General features: G+C 41.8%; 1 protein-coding gene across 3 annotated transcripts in view; it reads left to right on the forward strand.

Moving 5' to 3' along the window:
- Fyb1 (FYN binding protein 1) overlaps positions 1–18,930 on the forward strand; it is a 124,524-nt gene that overhangs the window by 45,095 nt on the left and 60,499 nt on the right. For all 3 annotated transcript variants that reach the window (XM_021231761.2, XM_040757619.1, XM_005077982.4), the window contains exon 2: positions 1,808–2,939. In XM_021231761.2, the coding sequence (XP_021087420.1) occupies positions 1,808–2,939 (1,132 nt within the window). The remainder of the gene's footprint in view (positions 1–1,807; positions 2,940–18,930) is intronic.

An 18,930-nucleotide genomic window follows, 5' to 3' on the forward strand; every position in this document is an offset into this window, starting at 1 on the left:
AAGCCTGCTGATGTGCCAGTGCTAACACTCTATACACCATGCCAGGGCTGTGGGCTCACTCACAGTGCCTCGGAGCAGTGCCATTATCTGCATAAGGAGATGAGAAACCTCATTAATAATCTTTGTCACCTGACTTCCAAGTCTAAGTCCTTCGCTATGCTATTCCACCTTGTTTTTATGAACCTTAATGAAATTATACACAAAGACTATAGTTAATACCAGGGATCAAAAGCTGGGTGGTGGTGGTACAAACCTTTAGTCCCAGCACTGGGGAGGCAGAGGCAGGTGGATCTCTTCGAGTTCGAGGCTAGCCTGGTCTACAAGAGCTAGTTCCAGGACAGGCTCCAAAGCTCCACAGAGAAACCCTGACTTGAAAAACAAAAAAATAAAACAAAACAAAAAGTAATATAGGATCAAAAACTTCTCTCTCAGAAATAAATTTCCATCCAACCAGACAGCAAGTGTGCATGTGTGCATGTGCGTGTGTGCGTGTGCGTGCGTGCGTGCGTGCGTGTGTGTGTGTGTGTGTGTGTGTGTGTGTGTGTGTGTGTGTGTGTGTATCTTGCCCATGCTGAGCGCCTGCTGCATCACTGAGCAACATCTTCTGTCTGGTAGCTTCTCATACTCTCTCTTTCTCTGCGGAGCTTCAGAGGTTCTTTCTGCTTTTTAACTTTTTTTTTTTTTGAGGCAGGATCTCATCTATCTCAGTCTTGTCTCAGACTTGCTGTGTAGCCCTGTGTAGCCAAGGATGACCTCAGCCTTCAGAAACTTCTGCTCTTCCCGTCTCTGCCTCCTAAATGCTAGCACCGCAGAGTGTACCACTTCACCTGCCTTATATATTTCATGCTAAGCATCTGAGCCAGGGCTTCAGACCTGCTAGGCAGGTATGCTCTTAACTGAGCCATGTCCCCGCCTCAAACTCTGGTTTTGAAGGAAAGAGCAAACACACCGTTATTTCTCCCAGGTTAAACTGGACTATATTAACAAAGAAAGGTGAATGTCTGCTGCCTTTCCTGAGTAATTTCCTAATTCTCATGAGGAGGGGAGGGGAGGCAGGACCTCATGGCACTAGAAGAGATAAGACTGAGAGAAAGATCTAGAAATGAGACTCCCCAGTGAGTCCCTGCCGCTGGTCTATGACCCTCCCTATGCTAGCCTAGGCTTCTACCTCAAGACCTATTAGTCTGAATACAGTCACACAGTAGCACTCTGTACCTATAAATAATAAGGAAACCCCATTCTGTTATTTTTAGAAGGGCTGGGACGTTCTGTAACATCTCTCTAACAGCAACAGACTTGAGATGCAACAGGAACAGGAAAGCTCTTGCCAGCCACAGTGATGCTAACATTGCTTTCCTGGGTAAAAGCATACAGCCTAAATTTACAGCATCTACTTTCATTTTTAAGTTCAGTTTCCACATGAGTCTCAGTTGTAAAATATGGGAGAATTCATTTGCTGGTCAGTTTTCAAATGAAGCAAAAGTCTAGGGAAATATAGAGTAAGAATAAATCCAACAAGATAGCTAGGCAGACAGTGAGGGGACAAAGAAACGTTCTCAACATAAATGAGCGAGTCCCTGTATGACAAACAGAAGTTTATGCACAGCCATAGCCCTCCCTTTTCAAGAAACCCTCACAACTTATTTTGCCATAGAGGAACTTAAATGTTACAATAGCTGGTCAACCAATCAGCGGCACCCCGGCACCCCGGCCGCAGATCAGGAAGCCCTTGAAGGTGTAGTACTTTAAATCGCAAGTGAGACTTCTGGCTCTCAGCTGGTTTTGTTGTTGTTCCCTGTGTTTGTAGGATGGAAAAACAGATGTGAAGTCCCTCATGGCGAAGTTCAACACAGGGACTAACCCGACAGAGGAGGTCTCCATCAACAGCCGGCCCTTCAAAGTCGCAGGACAAAATGCGCCTTCAGGAATACAAGCAAGAAAGAATCTATTTGACAACCAAGGAAATGCCAGTCCTCCCGCAGGACCCAGCAACACGCCTAAATTTGGGACCACAAAACCACCCTTGGCAGCCAAACCTACCTATGAGGATAAGTCTGACAAGGATCCCAAACCCCCATTTTTAAAACCTAGTGGGGTGAACCAAAGATTTGGAACACAGCCAACTTCGGCTTCTAGAGACCCTGAGGTCAAGGCTGGGTTTCTGAAACCTGTAAGCCCCAAACCCACCAGCTTGCCTAAAGAAGATCCCAAACCGGCGTTTTTACGGCCTTCAGGGAACAAGCTGCACAATTTGAACCAAGAGTCTGACTTAAAGACACCAGGACCAAAGCCAGGGCCTACTCCCCCAGTCCCCGAAAACGACCTAAAGCCAGGGTTCTCAAAGGTGGCTGGAGCTAAGAGCAAGTTCATGCCAGCCACACAAGATGCTGACCCCAAACCCCGATTTCCCAGACACACTTTTGGCCAGAAGCCATCCCTGAGTGCAGAGGACTCCCAGGAAGAAGAGAGCACCTCTAAGAACGTGGCTGTCCAGAAAGGATCCCCAGTGCCACTAGGGGCCAAGGGCAAGGGTGGTCCTTTCAAATCAGCTAGGGAAGACACAGAGGATAAAGACATTGGAACGTCAAGTTCACCCTTTGCTGGAGTGGTTCTAAAACCTGCTGCAAGCAGAGGGAGCCCAGGGCTCTCCAGAAACTCTGAAGAAAAAAAAGAAGAGAGGAAAACAGATGTTACAAAGAACATCTTTCTGAGTAAAATGAATCAGGAGGAGCCGGCCAGATTCCCCAAGGCCCCTTCCAAGTTGACAGCAGGGACATCATGGGGCCAAAGTCAGGAGAAGGACAAAGAAGACAAGAATTCAACAATCCCCAAGCAGAAGCCTCTGCCTCCCCTGTCTGTCTTGGGCCCGCCTCCACCCAAGCCCAGCAGACCACCCAACGTTGACCTGACCAGATTCCGAAAAGCTGACACAGCCAACAGTGAGTTATTTCTCATTGCTAGTAACTGTGGTTTGGAGAGTGTTACAGCTTCTAGGAGACACTGTAGAACACGGAATGTTGCGTAACTGATACTCATGTGAGTATAGGGTCAGTTTTCCTTCGGCGGTTTTTTTCCCTTTGTGTAGGAGGTCTGAGAAGTCGAAAATCCAAGATCTAATTGAGTATTCTGTGAGAAAGTGGCTGGCTGTGGGCGGGGGGGGTCACTGACTTATTAGGAAGGACAGTGGAAAAGAAATGCATCCATTTGACCAATAAGTGGTTTTGTTTAAGGATAACCATTACACTTACTTCCTTGGTTGTGTTTCATGTCTGTTGATTGAGAGAGAGAGATGTGCTGCCCATCAACCGTCATAGAGAGAAGTGGGCAGACTTGTAGATCAGTATTCTAGTAGGGGTCAAATCTGATGATCAAAGGATGTCTGTATTGTCTGGAGGCATTTTTGATTGTCACAATGAACTATGATAATGACATTTTGTTAATAAAGCCACTTCCTACAAGACAATAGCAGCCCCTTATCCAGGTCAAAAGGTCAATGCTGCAAATGCTACTTATTATGTTCCCTAAGCCCAAGATTCAAGTAGGAGAGTAACAGGGGTTTTAGGAGATAGTACTTCATATATTATATTTTAGCTGTTTTTAATTTCCCAAAAATGACTATACTATTGCAGTTTATAAAGGCATATGTAGTTAGAAAATGAAGGCCGACAAAGGGTGTTTGGTTGTCATTCTACAAGACTGGTCCAGTTTTTTTTCCAAGACATCCTTGCAATATTGTGGTGTGTGGGTGAAATTTGCTACTGAATGTCTTGCTAAATACTTGTCACCCTGTGTCATGGTGAGAAAGACTTACTCATGCCTGTGGTGATTAATATTCTAGCAAATGGTGCACAACTGCTCTCCCTTGTAAGATGGAAAAAGAATAAAACTTACAAGTGACCATACCACTGTAAGTCATATGCTTCCCAAATAAAATTATCATCGTCTAAATATATGTATGGTGGTACAGGCCTGTGATTCAGGAGTTGGGAGGTGGGAGCAGGCAGATCAGAAGTTCAAAGTCATGGAACTACCTTAAAGAATTTGAAGCCAGCCTGAGATACTTGAGATGTCCACCTCAAAAAAAATCTAGTCTCTGAAAGATCTGTGTCCACCCTGAAGAGATCTTCTCAGTGTCTCACCTGTAAACTGTAAACATTGTATAGTACATTGTTTTCTGAATGTGGAGCTAATAACATTTTTGGTTCCTCCACCCACACTGACACTAGAACCATTTATAATTACAAAGCCCTAAACATTTTTTTAAAATTGAAACATCAAAACCTCTAAACTCACCTTTCTTTTTGACTACCTTAAAAGCCTTCTTTCCAGGTGTTCTGGTACTATTTACCATCATGTCTGGGTACTTCTTGTTTTGTTGTTTTGTTTTTTGAGACAGAGTTTCTTGGTAGCTTTGGAGCCTGTCCTGAAATCACTCTTTAGACCATGCTGGTATGAAATTCACAGAAATCCATCTCCTCTGCCTCCGGAGTGCTGGGATTAAAGGCGTGCGCCACAGCCACCCAGCATCATGTCTGGGATCTTAATCACCCCACCAGGACCAGGTGTTGGTTCATGGGTAGGAGGTAGTGAAAACCTACTAGGAAACATTCAGTTCAGCCCTCTTTCTTATTGTGTTCTTAACACTAAAAACACTAACTGTTCTGTATGTTACCTATGGAAATAATCTTAACAGTTAGAGGAATGAATCCCGGGCCAGCATTAATCAAAGGCTTCTAGAATGCTGTGCCTCTCCTCATCTGTGCCTGTGTTCCTCCAACTAACCCAGCAGACAGGAACTTGACATCAAGAAGAGTTGGGGTGGGTAACAGAGAGACAGCTCAGGAGTTGTGAATATTTATTGCTCCTGTAGAGGACCTGGGTTTGGACCCAAGCACTCACTTGGCAGCTCACAGCTATCTGTTACTCCAGTTCTAATGATCCTACTCCCTCTTCTGAGATCCAGGGCACACATGTAGTACACAGACATAGATGGAGGCAAAACACTCATAAAATGAAATAAATAAGAAAAATAACTTAGGCTTGGAGCAGAGTTCAACTAGAAGGCTTCCACTTAGCACCCTAAGGGGGTAAAGTAAAGGACTTCAGGCTATGTCTACAGCAAGTAGCCTATTTCTAGGAGAGGGGGAGACTTTCATCCACAGATCCTAGAGCTATCACCACCTTCTTCTGGGTTCAACATTATCCTTTTACATATGCTTTTATAATAGGACTGTACTGGTTTCCTATGTACTGAAAAATGCTTTAACTTAGTGTGCTGCAGTTGTTCCTACATTATTGCTGCAGGCTATTACAAGAACAGGTATTCAAGACTTAATTTCATCTTAAAGATTTGAGGGTAAATCGTCTTCCAGAGAGCCAAGTTTCTCCACAGTTAGCAATACCATTGAAAGTTAAGAATGAGGTTTATCTAGAGTGTGTCTATTCCAAGTGTGTCTCATTGGAGTATCTCAGCATACAAGCCTGGATGTGTGTCCCTTGTATGCATGAATCAGGCTCAGCTGTGGGGTACAGCCTGATGAGGCAATGAGGCGTTCTCCAAATTGAGCTAGGTTCTCACTCTCTGGATGTCTGTGCACTTTGAGACTGGAGCCCAGGTTTAACTTCAATTCTCTCACCCTTCTTGACCCTAGGAAATCAGTCTTTCAAAAGATTTCTGTTTCTTTCCTTTTATTCCAGGTTTCAACCCCTGTGGAAGCACTTACTCTTAGCCAATCATGTCTGGATACTTCTTTGTTGTTGTTGTTGTTTTCTTTTGTTTTGTTTTTCGAGACAGGGTTGCTCTGTAGCTTTGGAAACTGTCCTGGAAATCATTCTGTAGACCAGGCTGGTCTCAAACTCACAGAGATCTGCCTGTCTCTGGTTTAACCCAGTTTAAGCCTTTAATATAAAAGTCTTGGAAAGGCTCTCTTCTGAAGTGGAATGTATTAGTGAGAATTCACAGTGTTTTCTAGAATCACTGTCTTCCACCACAAGATGCTTCTGAGTCTGAAGAAGAAGTCAGGAGCTTTGTTTGAACCCTCCAGCGTGAGAACTATCCACATCTTTCCTTACTCGACAACTTTTTAAAGTTTGTGTATGAGGTTATTTTTCCTTCCTTCTAGGGTGGCTAACCAATAATTTTGGATGTCTTTCTTACTTTGCTTTACTTTACTTTTTTTGTTTTGTTGAGAACTAGAATAGAGATATCCTGTAGCTCCCCTCCATTCCCATTTAGTACCAGCTAAAAAGCACTTTACTCTAGGAATCAGTAGCATATCCAAAGAGACCAGCCATCCACCCCTTCATGAGTTAAACAGGCTGAAAGGAAACTAAGGAATACTTCCCTGGAGCCGGTAACATACCTGCAGATTACTCTCACTGACTAAGAACACTCAGACAATCCTCCCAGCACTGACTACGAGCTTGCAAATGCTTTGAGAAAGGTCCTCATTTTTACCAACCAACCAGGTTATACTTTGTGGAAAACAAATACAGTAAGAGTTGATAGCGTGAGCAAGAAAAGAGGAAAGCAAAGTTATTTCCTTTGGTGCGCACACTGTTTTCTCATTGGTATATTTAGGTTCCTGGTTCTTTGCTTGGTCCTGAATTTGAACTTCAAAATCCTTCCCACTCACATCTCAGTTATTCTTTTAATCGTAATCTTAGCTCAACAGTCCACACATGCCCATGAGTTTACAGAGAAAAGATTCCTTATGGCGACATTCACCTTGCGTGGAAGAGACGATCACCTTTCTCATCTGTGGAGGGGAAATTCTTATGAAATTTTGTGACAATGTGTCATGATTTCTCATTGTAAAACCTCTTCCTGTGGCCAAAAGGCTGAAATTGGTGATTTAATGATGTATAGAAATAGTACCAAAATAACTGGCATTAATTATGGCAGCATTAATCACACTTAGGAAATGTCAAAAACATTGACCAGTTTTGACATAAATGAAGGATTTTTCCAATGGCTGACTTACCTTCCAAGTGTGAAATATATGGTGAGATGATTCTTAGTCTATTCCAGGTGTGATCAAATTCATGTAATCCCTAAAATTTCAAAAGCATTAAAGTGAAAATTCAATTTTCTCAGGAAAGGCAGAAAATTTAAAAGAAAGTTCAGGAATCAAATACAATCTCAGCCAGGCATGGAAATGACTGGAGATATAGCTCAGAGGAAGACTGTTAGTCCAGCATAAGTGAGGTCCTACGTTTAATCTCCAAAGCTGTGAAAAACAGAGTATGACTCTGATAATGAAATACAAAAGTCTCTTCCCAACTTAGTTTTGATACGTTCACCCAAGTCAACTAGAAGAACAAGCTAGGAAACCTGTTACATAATACCTGGACAGGAGACGCCTTCCATCATACGGTCCACTAAAACAACCCCTAAGCCAAGTGAAGCAAGCCTTTTCAAACGGAGCTTGACTTGTAGTCTCTATGTAAATAGTATTAAAGGCTCCTCTGTCTCTCTGCCTTGACTAAAACTCTTTCTAAGATGATGGACTCATAGGCCAACATCATGCCTATGTGTATATGTTTTGTATTTTAAGGACAAAATGAAATTGGCCTCTAAAAAAGAATGATTAACTGCAGCTGTTGGAAGAACTAAAGTATGCCCCAGGAACAGAAATCCAGCTACCCGATTTCTCAAAATTCCTGGGAAATTTTCTATCCTCTCATAGAAAGCATAAACATGATAATTATATCATGTCTCTAAAGTTCCAGGAACATTCTTGAACACTAGATTATGTATTTTTCCAATAGATAAAGAAGAAAGAAAAGTTCAAAAAGTTTAGAGAATCTGTTATCTTAAATGTTAGTAGATAGGAAAGAAACATTTTTCTATTCTGTTTTAATTGTCTCCAAAGGGGAAAAGGGAATGATTTCTAATTCTGTCTGGCATGTGAAAGGTGGAAAACCCCAGATAGAGCCCCCTGTAGCAATAGGTACTATCAGCAAAATATAACTGACCACAGTTGACATCTGGTTACAGAAAAAAAATTGAACCTAAAACCATATGAGGCTTTTCTTACCCCAAAGAAAGGAGCTGCACTTGGAAGCAGCCACTGCTGAATAAAGTCAGCAGCTGTGTCTCCACACTTGTCACACAACGGCTCTTCAATTCTCTGAGCAACTGTGCATGTTTCTCTGGGGGTGGAGTAGGGCCAGAGAGACAGACAGACACATAGAACACTACTCTCAATTCATTTTGAGACAGGGTCTCTCTAGATAGCCCTGGCTGTCCTGGAGCTCACTGAATAGACCAAGCTGACCTAGAATTCATCGAGATCCTCTTGCCTCTACCTCCTTAGTGCTGGGATTAATAATGTATGCCATCACACCTAACCTAACTGTTCTCAACTATTGACTTAACTTTCTTTTAATTCTCAGGGGAGTGAGTAGGCTGGATTGATTTTCAAAATCAACCTGTATGACAACATGACTTATGACCAGGCACTGAAAGATTCCTGTCCAAATAAACAATTAAGGACAGACAGGCAAACACTGCAGGCTATACTAGAAAGAGAAAGAAACCTAGATTAAGTGGTGAAAGGAGTTCCTACTCAGTGGTTGACTTACTGCCCAAGGAACTCATAGCTCTCTCCCAAGCTGCAGTCTTGAGGAAGGAGAGTTACCACATGTGACTTCATTACTAAGGATCTAGATTGAAGCTTCTCTAGGTATTCTGCTTCTGCCTACCATCCAGAAGCTAGCTTCTAGTTCATCTACACACACACACACACACACACACACACACACATTTGTATGTATGCATGCCTTTATTTCCACACACATAACTATGACCACGACTTACTCCTTGATCATTTTTCTTTATTTTAAAAAGAGATTTCATTTTATTTTATATTTGTATGTATGTGAGTTCAAGTACAAACAAATGACTCTGTATGAGTTTACACACAAATGTGCCTGAAGAGACCAGAATAGTGCCTTGGATCCCTGGAAGCTGAACAAGAGGCCTTTGTGGGCCACCTAACTAAGTGCTGGGAGCTGAACTCTGCCCACCATGACTGAAGTTTATGGAGGTGTGAAAGCTAAACAGGTTGCTGAATTACTCACTAAGGAAACAGAAAATGTTGCTTGTGCAATTTGTCAATATAAGAAGCTAAAGTTTTAGTTGTGTTCCTGTGCTCCTTAAAATCAGAATAAATTAATTGCAGGTACCAGCTGGATGTTTACAGAAATATCTACTGTTCTGTGTTGATTTATGAACAAACAAGAGGCTGGGTCTCTCAAGAATGATCCCAGCTTCTGTCTCTTGCTTCTTCTAATTTGGATGGACTTAGAGATCATCTCTTCCTTGCCCTGTGTTGTATGCTGCCACAACAAAGCAAGAGTGCAGGCAGACCCCTTAGTTTTCACTGCAATCTAATTGTTGCAAGCAATTGCATGCAGGACAGATAGTACGGAAGGCTTCAGGGGCTGGAGGCATTAAAGTTGAATATAAACGTGGATGGGACAATGTCAACCTCTGTTCTTCACAGGCAGCTAAGGTTTTTAGAGCACTGGTTTTAGCCTCTTCCTGTGGGCCACCTCTTTCCTTTTCTGAATTTGCTTGACCCATCCTTTTCAACAGCAAAGAAAAAGAAAAACGGTCTCTGTTTTCTTATTCAGAGCTTTTCAACTGCTTGCAGCCCAAATCCCTCCACCAAGCATTGTCTTTTTTGTTCTCAAGCAGGTGTTTCTCACCTCAAGGTCTCTTCCCCTAGAAGGAGCAGATGGGAAAGGATGGCTAAGGGGAAGTGGTTTTATTTTGCATTGTTATCAGTACTTGTTGTTTTACTAGAAATGAATGTCTCATGGACAGAGCATGTCTAGGAGAATGCAATTCATCCAAATACAAGGACAAGCAGGAGCTGTCCCAAAGTGACACACAAGGGGATTATTTTATCCCTTTCCCTATTTTTAGTGCTAAACAACTAGGCATCCTTAACACATAAGAATGTTGGAAAGCAGCCTTCTGCTACCAGACCTGGGACTTGAAGGCTTTCAGGTTCTTTCCTGAGTTAAACTGTAACAGGATTGTCCCCACCTAGCAATGTCTTTGCCACAACTTCATGGTCACTGTGAGCCCTAAATGGAAAACAAAAGATAAAAAACAAAACAAGAAAACACCAATGGGAGAAAGGTAGCAAAGGTGGATTGAAGTTCTCACCAATGCTGACTATATCATGTCCTCCATTCAGAATTAAAAACAAAACATCAAAATCGGGCTTCAGTCTTTCAAATGCTAACTTAAAGCTACATTTAAAATACCCCCATGATCCAAGTTCAAGAGATCTAGAGTGGACATAGTGGGTGAGTGAGGGTCTAGGGTGGACCAGGCATTGGGAGTCTAGGATGAACACAGGGGTTGGAGCTCTTACTGAGATCAGGTTCCTGGTCACAGTGGGACAAAGGAAGTGAGGAGCTGGGGAGAGGAAGGAAGAGTCTCCAAGTCATGGGTGTTTTTCTCAGACCAAAGAAATGACAAAACAGCACTGAAACAGGATACTAGAAGCTGGCGATTACATCAAAACACGCAAATGAGTGAGCAATGTGTTTGAGCAAACAGGTAACTGCCTTGTGCTTGGTCTTAAACATTTGCTTAGTGAGGGAAGTACAACGATACTATTCAAATATTAAAACACGCAGGGTGGCATAGCTCAGACCACTGTGGTGGCAGAACACCAGTATTCCAAAAGTCCTTGGCTGTGGCAGCATTAATGCTTCAGTGTCTAGACTGTAACGAGCTCCAAGCTCTCTGAAGGAGCGTGGAGCCCTTAGAGCACTATGGTTCTCATTTAGATAGTTGGTGGTTGTATTGTCAACTGCAACTGCCTGTCAGCCTGGAAGAGTGGAGTAGCATGTCAGTCATCAAGGGCCCTTGGTCCTCTTACCTGTCCTTCCTCTTCTTCTTTCTTCTGTTCTCTAGTCCCTTCATATTTGCTTTTCTCCCTTTCTACCATGCAATGGTCTCAAGGTCAGCCCTGCACAGTGACTTCTGCATGGCAAATAAGATGATTACTCACCAAACAAACATACAACAGCAAAAACAAAACAAGCAAACAAAAACACCTGCATATAGCACTACTGGTGGTGTTCAAAAGCAGCATTCAAAGCAAAGAAACAAATGGAGGTGTTAAGAAAATTGACCTTGAAAATAAGAATAATGGCATATTACTATAAGAGGCACTACTGTGTTGAAAATTGTTAACACACACACACACACACACACACACACACACACACACACCTTTGTTCCTTTGGGAGATCCCCCTGTTTAGGGAGAGCTCTTCCCATCTTACCAACTGATCAACTAATCAGCAATATAAAGAGCGATAAGGAGTGAAAACATTGATGGTCAGGGCCCAAACTGTAGTGATTCAGTTTTCTTAACAATTTCATCATTTGGCAACAACATTCATTTTATTCCTCAGTGAATTTTCACATATCAAGCACCTGATCTTTAAAAGAGACCTATGTTCATATAGTACTGTAAAAAAAGAAATGAGCAAAGCCAGGCAGCTGCCCTGAAATGAAGCATGCCTTTTATTTTGTGAGGCTTTTTTAGATGAATCAAAGATAAGCAGGTTTGAGGGAAGTCACTTTCAGGGTTTGATAGTGCAGATAGGAAGGAAGAGAGACAATACCTAAGGTTGGGCCCTCAGAATGTGAAAAAATAGTAGACATTTGAAACCTCCTCATGTGTGAAACAAGTACAGATATCAAGTTTTCACTGGGTAACAGGTAAAACAGTCATCCTATGAAGCTAATTGCTGATCTAAAGTTTTCACTTGAACTATGTCATAGGACAACCAATATTTTGGTACAGTAAATAGTTGCCCTTTCCAAAGCAACTTACCATATCTAAAGAGAGAATTTTGTGTCACTGAGTTTGGGTGAAATGTTGCACACCCTCATCCAAACACTTGAGGGACAGAGGTAGGTGGATGTTTGTGAGTTAGAAGCCAGTCTGGTTTACATCATGAGTTCTAGGACATCAGGACCATAGAGAGAAACCCTGTCTCAACAACAAGAACTTTGTGTTCCTTAAGGAGCCTGAAAAGTAATTACTTGGGATCTTTGAGGTCAGGTGCTTTTTTAAAGAAGAATTTTGACTGAGCTCCATATTTAAAGTACAGATACAGCCAAGCAGCTAAAGTCAAAGTCAACCGAAGCAGAGCCGCAATTGAGTTTTACTTAAAGTAGTTCACATTTAGAGGTGGGAAATGAATATGTCAATATTCAAAGACATCCATTGGACAGAGGTTAATTGATGTTTGATATTAAAATATATTTTGTTTATCTAAGTCAGAACAGACTCTTTGTTCACCACTTATTTTGCAGTTGGCCTAGCATGAAAATATACAGCCAATTTTCTCTACTATGTCATTGAAATTGGAGGAAAGAGTAAATCATCAAGAAATACATACATTGCTAAAGAGAATTTTTATGACATGCTAGCAAACTGGTGGGAAATCCTTCAGTGTCTTGATAGAATGAAGAGTAGTAATGAAAACTCGGTTTGCAATATCAGCAATATTTAGCGTCTTCTGGAAATATAAAACTAGTCTTTCCCCCAAACGGACTGTCATCTTTAGGGAATATTTTTTCTTAAAAAGGTAAGAAATTAAGGGTTTCTGTAATCTGTGAGTGTGATCTAATAGTCTAGGGTTTTCATGCTAAAACTAATCAAAGCAAACCATTTAACTGTATCTTCAAAAGTTCACATTGTGACAATTTTAAGTGATTTGAATAGATAACATTACTGAACTTATTAAGGGAAATATACCCTTTTGTAAAAGAAAACATATCAAACACTGTTTTGATTAATGTAATTGAATTTTCCATTGTATCAGGTTTTTGTTTTGTTGTTCTGTCCCAAATACAACAATGAAGGAAGTCTCAGGCTTCATCGCTCAGTTGGCTGACTTATAATTCACCTTGAAAATCTGGCAACTAACTGTTAAATAATTTGGGAGAAAATATGATTGCATTTTCTCATATTTTCACAGATTTGCCTAGAAAATCAGTTTGTAACGATTTGCTGTTCTTTCGAAGAACAGAATTTGCCATGTAAATTATTAAATATAATTCAGTTTGCCATGAGATAAAGCCACTGTTTCTCACCTCAAAATACGTCACACGGTAGCCATCATGAATTTTTGTTTGTAGAAATTGCTCCTTAAGGCAGTATTTCTCCAGTGTGACCCACAACCCCCCTCCATCAGAACGACTTTGACATTCTCAAAAACTGAAACTCCTGCTCTTATTCTAACTCCATAGAGCTGCCTTCCTTGGTACCTTTCCTGCCATCTAAGCATCTATGTTTTTAGTGACTGTCCTGGGAAGTGCTCTGTGGTTGCTTACATTTTATTGGGTGTTTTACCTGCATCTATGTCTGTGTACCACCTGCATGTCTGGTGTCCATGGAGACCAGAAGAGAATGGTAGGTCCTCTGCAACTAGAATTACAGATTGTTGTGAACCACCACTGGGAAGTGAACCTAGTCCTCTGGAAGAGCAGCAAGAAGCTTTTAATCCCAGAGCCATCTCTCCAGCCCCACCAGGACAGTCTTATGCACACTTAACATCTAAACTTTTTGTAAATCTCCAATTAGTTTCTCTTTAAATGCCATGTGATTTTTATATCTTATAACATAAAAATAGCTTGTTCAGGGCAATTTTTAAAACCACATTTTCCTTTGGGATACTTTGGGCCAAATAAGAATGGAAGGGTAAAGAATATGGATAAAAGGGGCCTATATATCAAGTAATTGGTATGAATTGCTGCAGACCTTCTTGTAGATCCTGGCCTGGTGTAAGTCCCAGTGAGCTGGCATCCAGCATTCTAAAAGTGCAGAAGAAGTGAGGACACTGGGCAGTGTTCATTCTCTCATCAGGCTAGGGCTTCACCAAGCTCCCCAACAGAGCCAGACATCCTTAGGATGGTTCCAATGGGTCCAGTGCATATTCTGCTTGTTTCTGTTGTGACCAAGGATACTGGGTACAACCACTCCTATACAGGTGTGGCAGTAATCAAAAATGCACCCAGATGCTGTGACCTCTGAAAACACTTTGTCAACTTGGTTTGCACAGAGCGAGGTCTCTGTGTAGCTTGTTCTGTTTTTCCTAAAAGGTTAATACCGCCTTGAAAACTTTTTAAATTTAAATGTACCACAGCTTGAAAAGTTCACATGTAGCTGTACTGTAGCATAGCTCAGACACTAGACCGTTTCTTACGTCATCTCAGAACACAATGAAACTGCAATTATAGGCAACCTCCAACTGCCTCTGTTCCTATACTTCTAAAACTGGATTGACATCTCCCCCATAATAGTTACAGTATATTTGTACCTACTGAGTTTTATCTGCACCTACTGAGAAACCAAACCTGTTGTGAGTTAGAGCCATGCCCTACTCACCCCCAAGTTTTTCCCGAGGCCCTAAAAGACACGAGATGAACAAATGAATCTGAGTCACCGAGTGAGCCGACACTTCAACTTCAGTTCCAGAAATGCATATGGAAAGTGTCATTTAAGTGATTCAATTTGTGCTGAAAAAGACAATTACTAAAAATAATGAAAATATGGAGCAGTAGAGCCTCCATAAAATCGTGCCAGTAGAAGGGTTTATTGCAAAATTATAACAAGAGGGGAAGCAAGAAGGGTAGAAAGCAAATGGTACCCTCTCAGGTTGTCATTAGCATTCCACAGAGGAAGCTTTACACCACTTCATAGAGATTGCTACAGCCATTGCATCTGTGGCTGTCACATCTCTTCTTCCATCTCAACTGCTTTAGCCTTCTTAAAAGTCAAGAGAGCTGGCTGGACAATTGTGCTGACAGTGAGGGTTCTGTCCACGCAGTCTCCTGGGTCTGGTTGTTTCCCCAGTACAGACTTCCCTGAGAATCCACCAACACAACTGTACATGCTAATTGTGGTTTCATTTCAAAGAACCCCTGCGCACATATCAAGGTGAGAGGAAAGGAATAAGAATAAAGTTAGTTACGGATATTAGAGGGATGGCGGACACATGAACGTGGAACAGGGCCAGGGAGGCAGTCCTCAAACAGAAACACCATCCTCACTTCTCCCAGCAGCATCCTAGAGTCTGAAGCGTTTGCCTATTATGCATCAGAAAGAAGGAAATTGTACATGGAGAATAATTACATTGCACATGACAAGCCACTGTGGAAATTGTATATGAAGAATAATTACATGGCACATGACAAGCCTCTGTGGAAAGATGCAGCTGCGGATGGCAGCAAATACCTATTAAGCTCCAAGAACATTCTAGGTACTATGCTAGACCCTAGCGATCACCAGAGATAGGATGGGTGGGTTGCTGCCTTCCTAACACATCCCTTCTAATTAGAACCACAGATAAATAAACAGGCATTTCGACTGCCACATAGTAGGACAAAAGTAGAAACAGTACAGAGCATTGAGTATTTAAAGTCTCAAGTAGTCCTAGAAAATGGAGGGAAGCCTCCTTGTTGGAGCTGAAGCCTGCACTGAATGTGAAGACTGAATAGGCACACCAGTCAAGAAAAGGAGAGAGGGGAGGAAGAAAGGAGCTGAAGAGAAGAGAGATACCTACACAAATGCCTGGGGAGAGGGGCCAGCTGGGAGGGACCTTTTGCATACCTTAGGGTCTCCATGGAAGAAGCAGTGTTCTGACTACAAACATCAGCCTTCTGCCCTGACCTCCTGAAAATGAAAAGGAAGGGCTCAGATCTCAGCTTGTTACTTCTTCCCTTATCCTACCTCCTGTTTCTTGAGTCCAACACAGAACCCAAAAAGAATCTGCTGTTCAGTCACCTCATGGGAGAAGTACACAGTGACCAGATGCCAGACTGTCTGGGTTCAGACCCCAGCTCTACTCAGAAAAGTTGCCAGACTTGGGCAAGTTATACATCCATTTCCTCACCTAAAATAAGACCAATAATACTGTTTACTTCATAAGGTTTTGAAGAGATTCAGTGAGCGAATGCTTGTCTGAGATGAATACAGCAGGGTTTGGCACATTGAAAGTACTCTGAGAAAGCTCTTCCTCCACTAACCAAGACTCTTGGTAACTAGTGTGAGAATATTATTAACTGTATTTTTACACAGCACATTGTACACAAACCAAGACTAAGAGTATTTAAAAAAGAAAACCTAGACAAGTTTCCATGTGTCCTATTAGATGCTATATTGTAGTCAAAACAAAGGCGTGCCTAGGAGAGTCAGAAAATGTTCAGGTCTCTATCAAAAATGACTAAAGTAACATCAATGGCTAAAGAAAAAAATGCTTCATGAATTTTGGAGAGGAGGATGTATAGGAAGAGGAGGAGGCATATAAAAAAGAGGGACAAAATCATGTAATTACATTTTAATTGAATCAAAAGAAAATGTACTGCAACATTTTGTTTAACATGAGAACAAGCCAGGCGTGGTTGCCCACTTTAATCCCAGCACTTAGAAGACAGAGGCAGGTAGATTTCAGTGATGTGGAGACCATTCTAGTCTGACCAGCCAGGGCTATAGTGTTACACCCAGTCTCAAAAATGAAATGTAACAAATGAAATAAAATTTTTTTTGGTTTTTCGAGACAGGGTTTCTCTGTGGCTTTGGAGGCTGTCCTGGAACTTGCTTGGTAGTCCAGGCTGGTCTCGAACTCACAGAGATCTGCCTGCCTCTGCCTCCAGAGTGCTCGGATTAAAGGCATGCGCCACCAATGCCCGGCATGAAAGAAAAATTTTAAGGAAAAAATATTTTAATGCAGCCAATGGTATATTTCCAAGATGATATTCTTTTAATGCTTTAAAAACGAACTTCTTTGCATGAAATGCAATGATGGTACTTCATGTTGGTGTGGACGAAAGTTTAAATATCACTCAAGGTTTACCACTGTATTTGGATAGTCTACAACTAATTTTGGTACTCTGTCCCATCCACACTACACCACAGGCTATCCCAATCCCCTCCATTTCTCAACAAAGATGCAAAGGCTCAAAAATCATGTGACTTAGCTAAGGAATACATGATTTTTAGAATGAGATTAAACTTTAGGCCTTTTTGTGTAGTCTAAGTTTATATTATGATACCTGCTCCTTTAAGAACTTCATCCCCATAAGTTGTTAAAACACTGTAAGACATGTGATACACACCCAAAAAACATTCATTCTTATCTCAGAATTAAGATTTTTGCAGGAGGAAGTAAAGAGGTAGCTGAGCAATTCGGAGCACTTGTTACTGCAGAGGACCCAGGTTCAAGACTTAACACCTGTCTGCTGGCTCACAGTCATCCATAATTGCAACTCCAGGGGATTCGGTGGCTTCTTCTGACCTCCACAGGCAGCCGGCACTCCTGTGGTACACATCCATACATGTAGGAAGCTCCCCTACCCCCACGCACAAGAAGTTAATTAAAATTGTTAAAGATTTTTGTAAGAATACAGGTGCAAATAAATGTTCAATAACAAAAATACATTTGGAAAATTCCATGATAAGCTGAGGTAAATTTTTTATTATAAAGTCTTTAAGACACAACTGAGAGGTCCTGGTCCTGTGTGGTGGCACATACCTGTAACGCTTGGGAGCCTTAGGCAGGAGGATCTTGTGAGGTCAGTGTCAACCTGGGCTACACAGCAAATCCAGAGCAGCCCGGATAGTGGAGACTTCTGAGACTTCATTTCAGACAAATAAGACCATGACTGGACTGAGATCTGTGACCATCTAAGTGAAAGTCTGCAGCAATTTCCAAATCACAACTGCCCCAGAACTTTTTGTCTTTCTGTCTAAAAATAATACCTCAGTAGGACCAGTGTCCCTCAGAAGTAAACTTAGAGCTGATAACACATGAAAAGTATGCAGATTAATGGGTAAGGCTTACAGTTCAAGTCCACCAGGGACAAATGGTTTGCATTTCCTAGGAAAGCCCTTTGACTATTCTGAGCAGAAACATAAAAAGGAACTTGGAGTCATCGTTCGTAATCATAAATTCGCTCGTGATGGGGAAGCTGAGGACAACCTTGCAAACATATGTCTCTGGGTGAAGTAGGAAGTGGCCATTGCTGCAGCCTCTGACAGCGATGCAGTGTTGTTGCGAGTGAGAGCTGCAAGACACCTTATGGGAAAGCATGTGCACACGCTCTTACAACCTGAAGTCACCAGGCTCACAATGCACAACATTCTAGATTTGAAGTTCAAAGTATATTTTATCAAACATCACGTTTCAGATTCAAAATGTGAAGTACAGCAATTGCAAGGTCTATAAACTCATTGGGAGGAAATAATAAAGTTCTTTCTTTCCAAATAATGCCCTGGTTCTATTGCAACAAGCACTGTGAGTGGTCAGACAAAATCTAATCAGCTTGCAGCTATCAAGCTGGATAATGCAATTGGGTTTAATATCAAGAGAGATTCCATTCTGGGCCAAACCAAATCAGTTTCAGGAGATGCTGGACCAAGTGACTTCTTTAATCACCTTCTCATTTTCAAAGGGAGAAAGTTGAATTAGATCACCGCCCATGGGTCTCTCTGAACTAAACTCAAGTACACTGACATGATGGAAGTTCACAGTCCTCTTAGGTTTGTTAGCCCCAACAGGGAAATAGAAGCCCCTGGGTGGGCAGGAGCACCATAGTAAAATGGTAGCAACAAAAGCAATTCATTTGGGAGGTTAGCCACAGCACTCGGGAAACTAGACAGCTGTCTAGCTTCTAGCCTGTGTAATGTTACTAAATTCAAGATGGCTTGAAATATTAAGTGTGAGCCCAGACTGCCTGGAAATAATGAGAGCCATCAAATAGCTCTCTTCCTCCATTATCAGGGCCAAAGTCCAGAGGTAGAGTCCCTTTTGCAGGTCAGAAGCACCATGTATGGATGTGTGGATGCCTTCCTTCGCAGGTGTATAATGCCTGATTGAGATTCTAACT

The sequence above is a fragment of the Mesocricetus auratus genome, unplaced genomic scaffold (genome assembly GCF_017639785.1).
Source record: "Mesocricetus auratus isolate SY011 unplaced genomic scaffold, BCM_Maur_2.0 Super-Scaffold_100015, whole genome shotgun sequence".
NCBI lineage: Eukaryota > Metazoa > Chordata > Mammalia > Rodentia > Cricetidae > Mesocricetus > Mesocricetus auratus.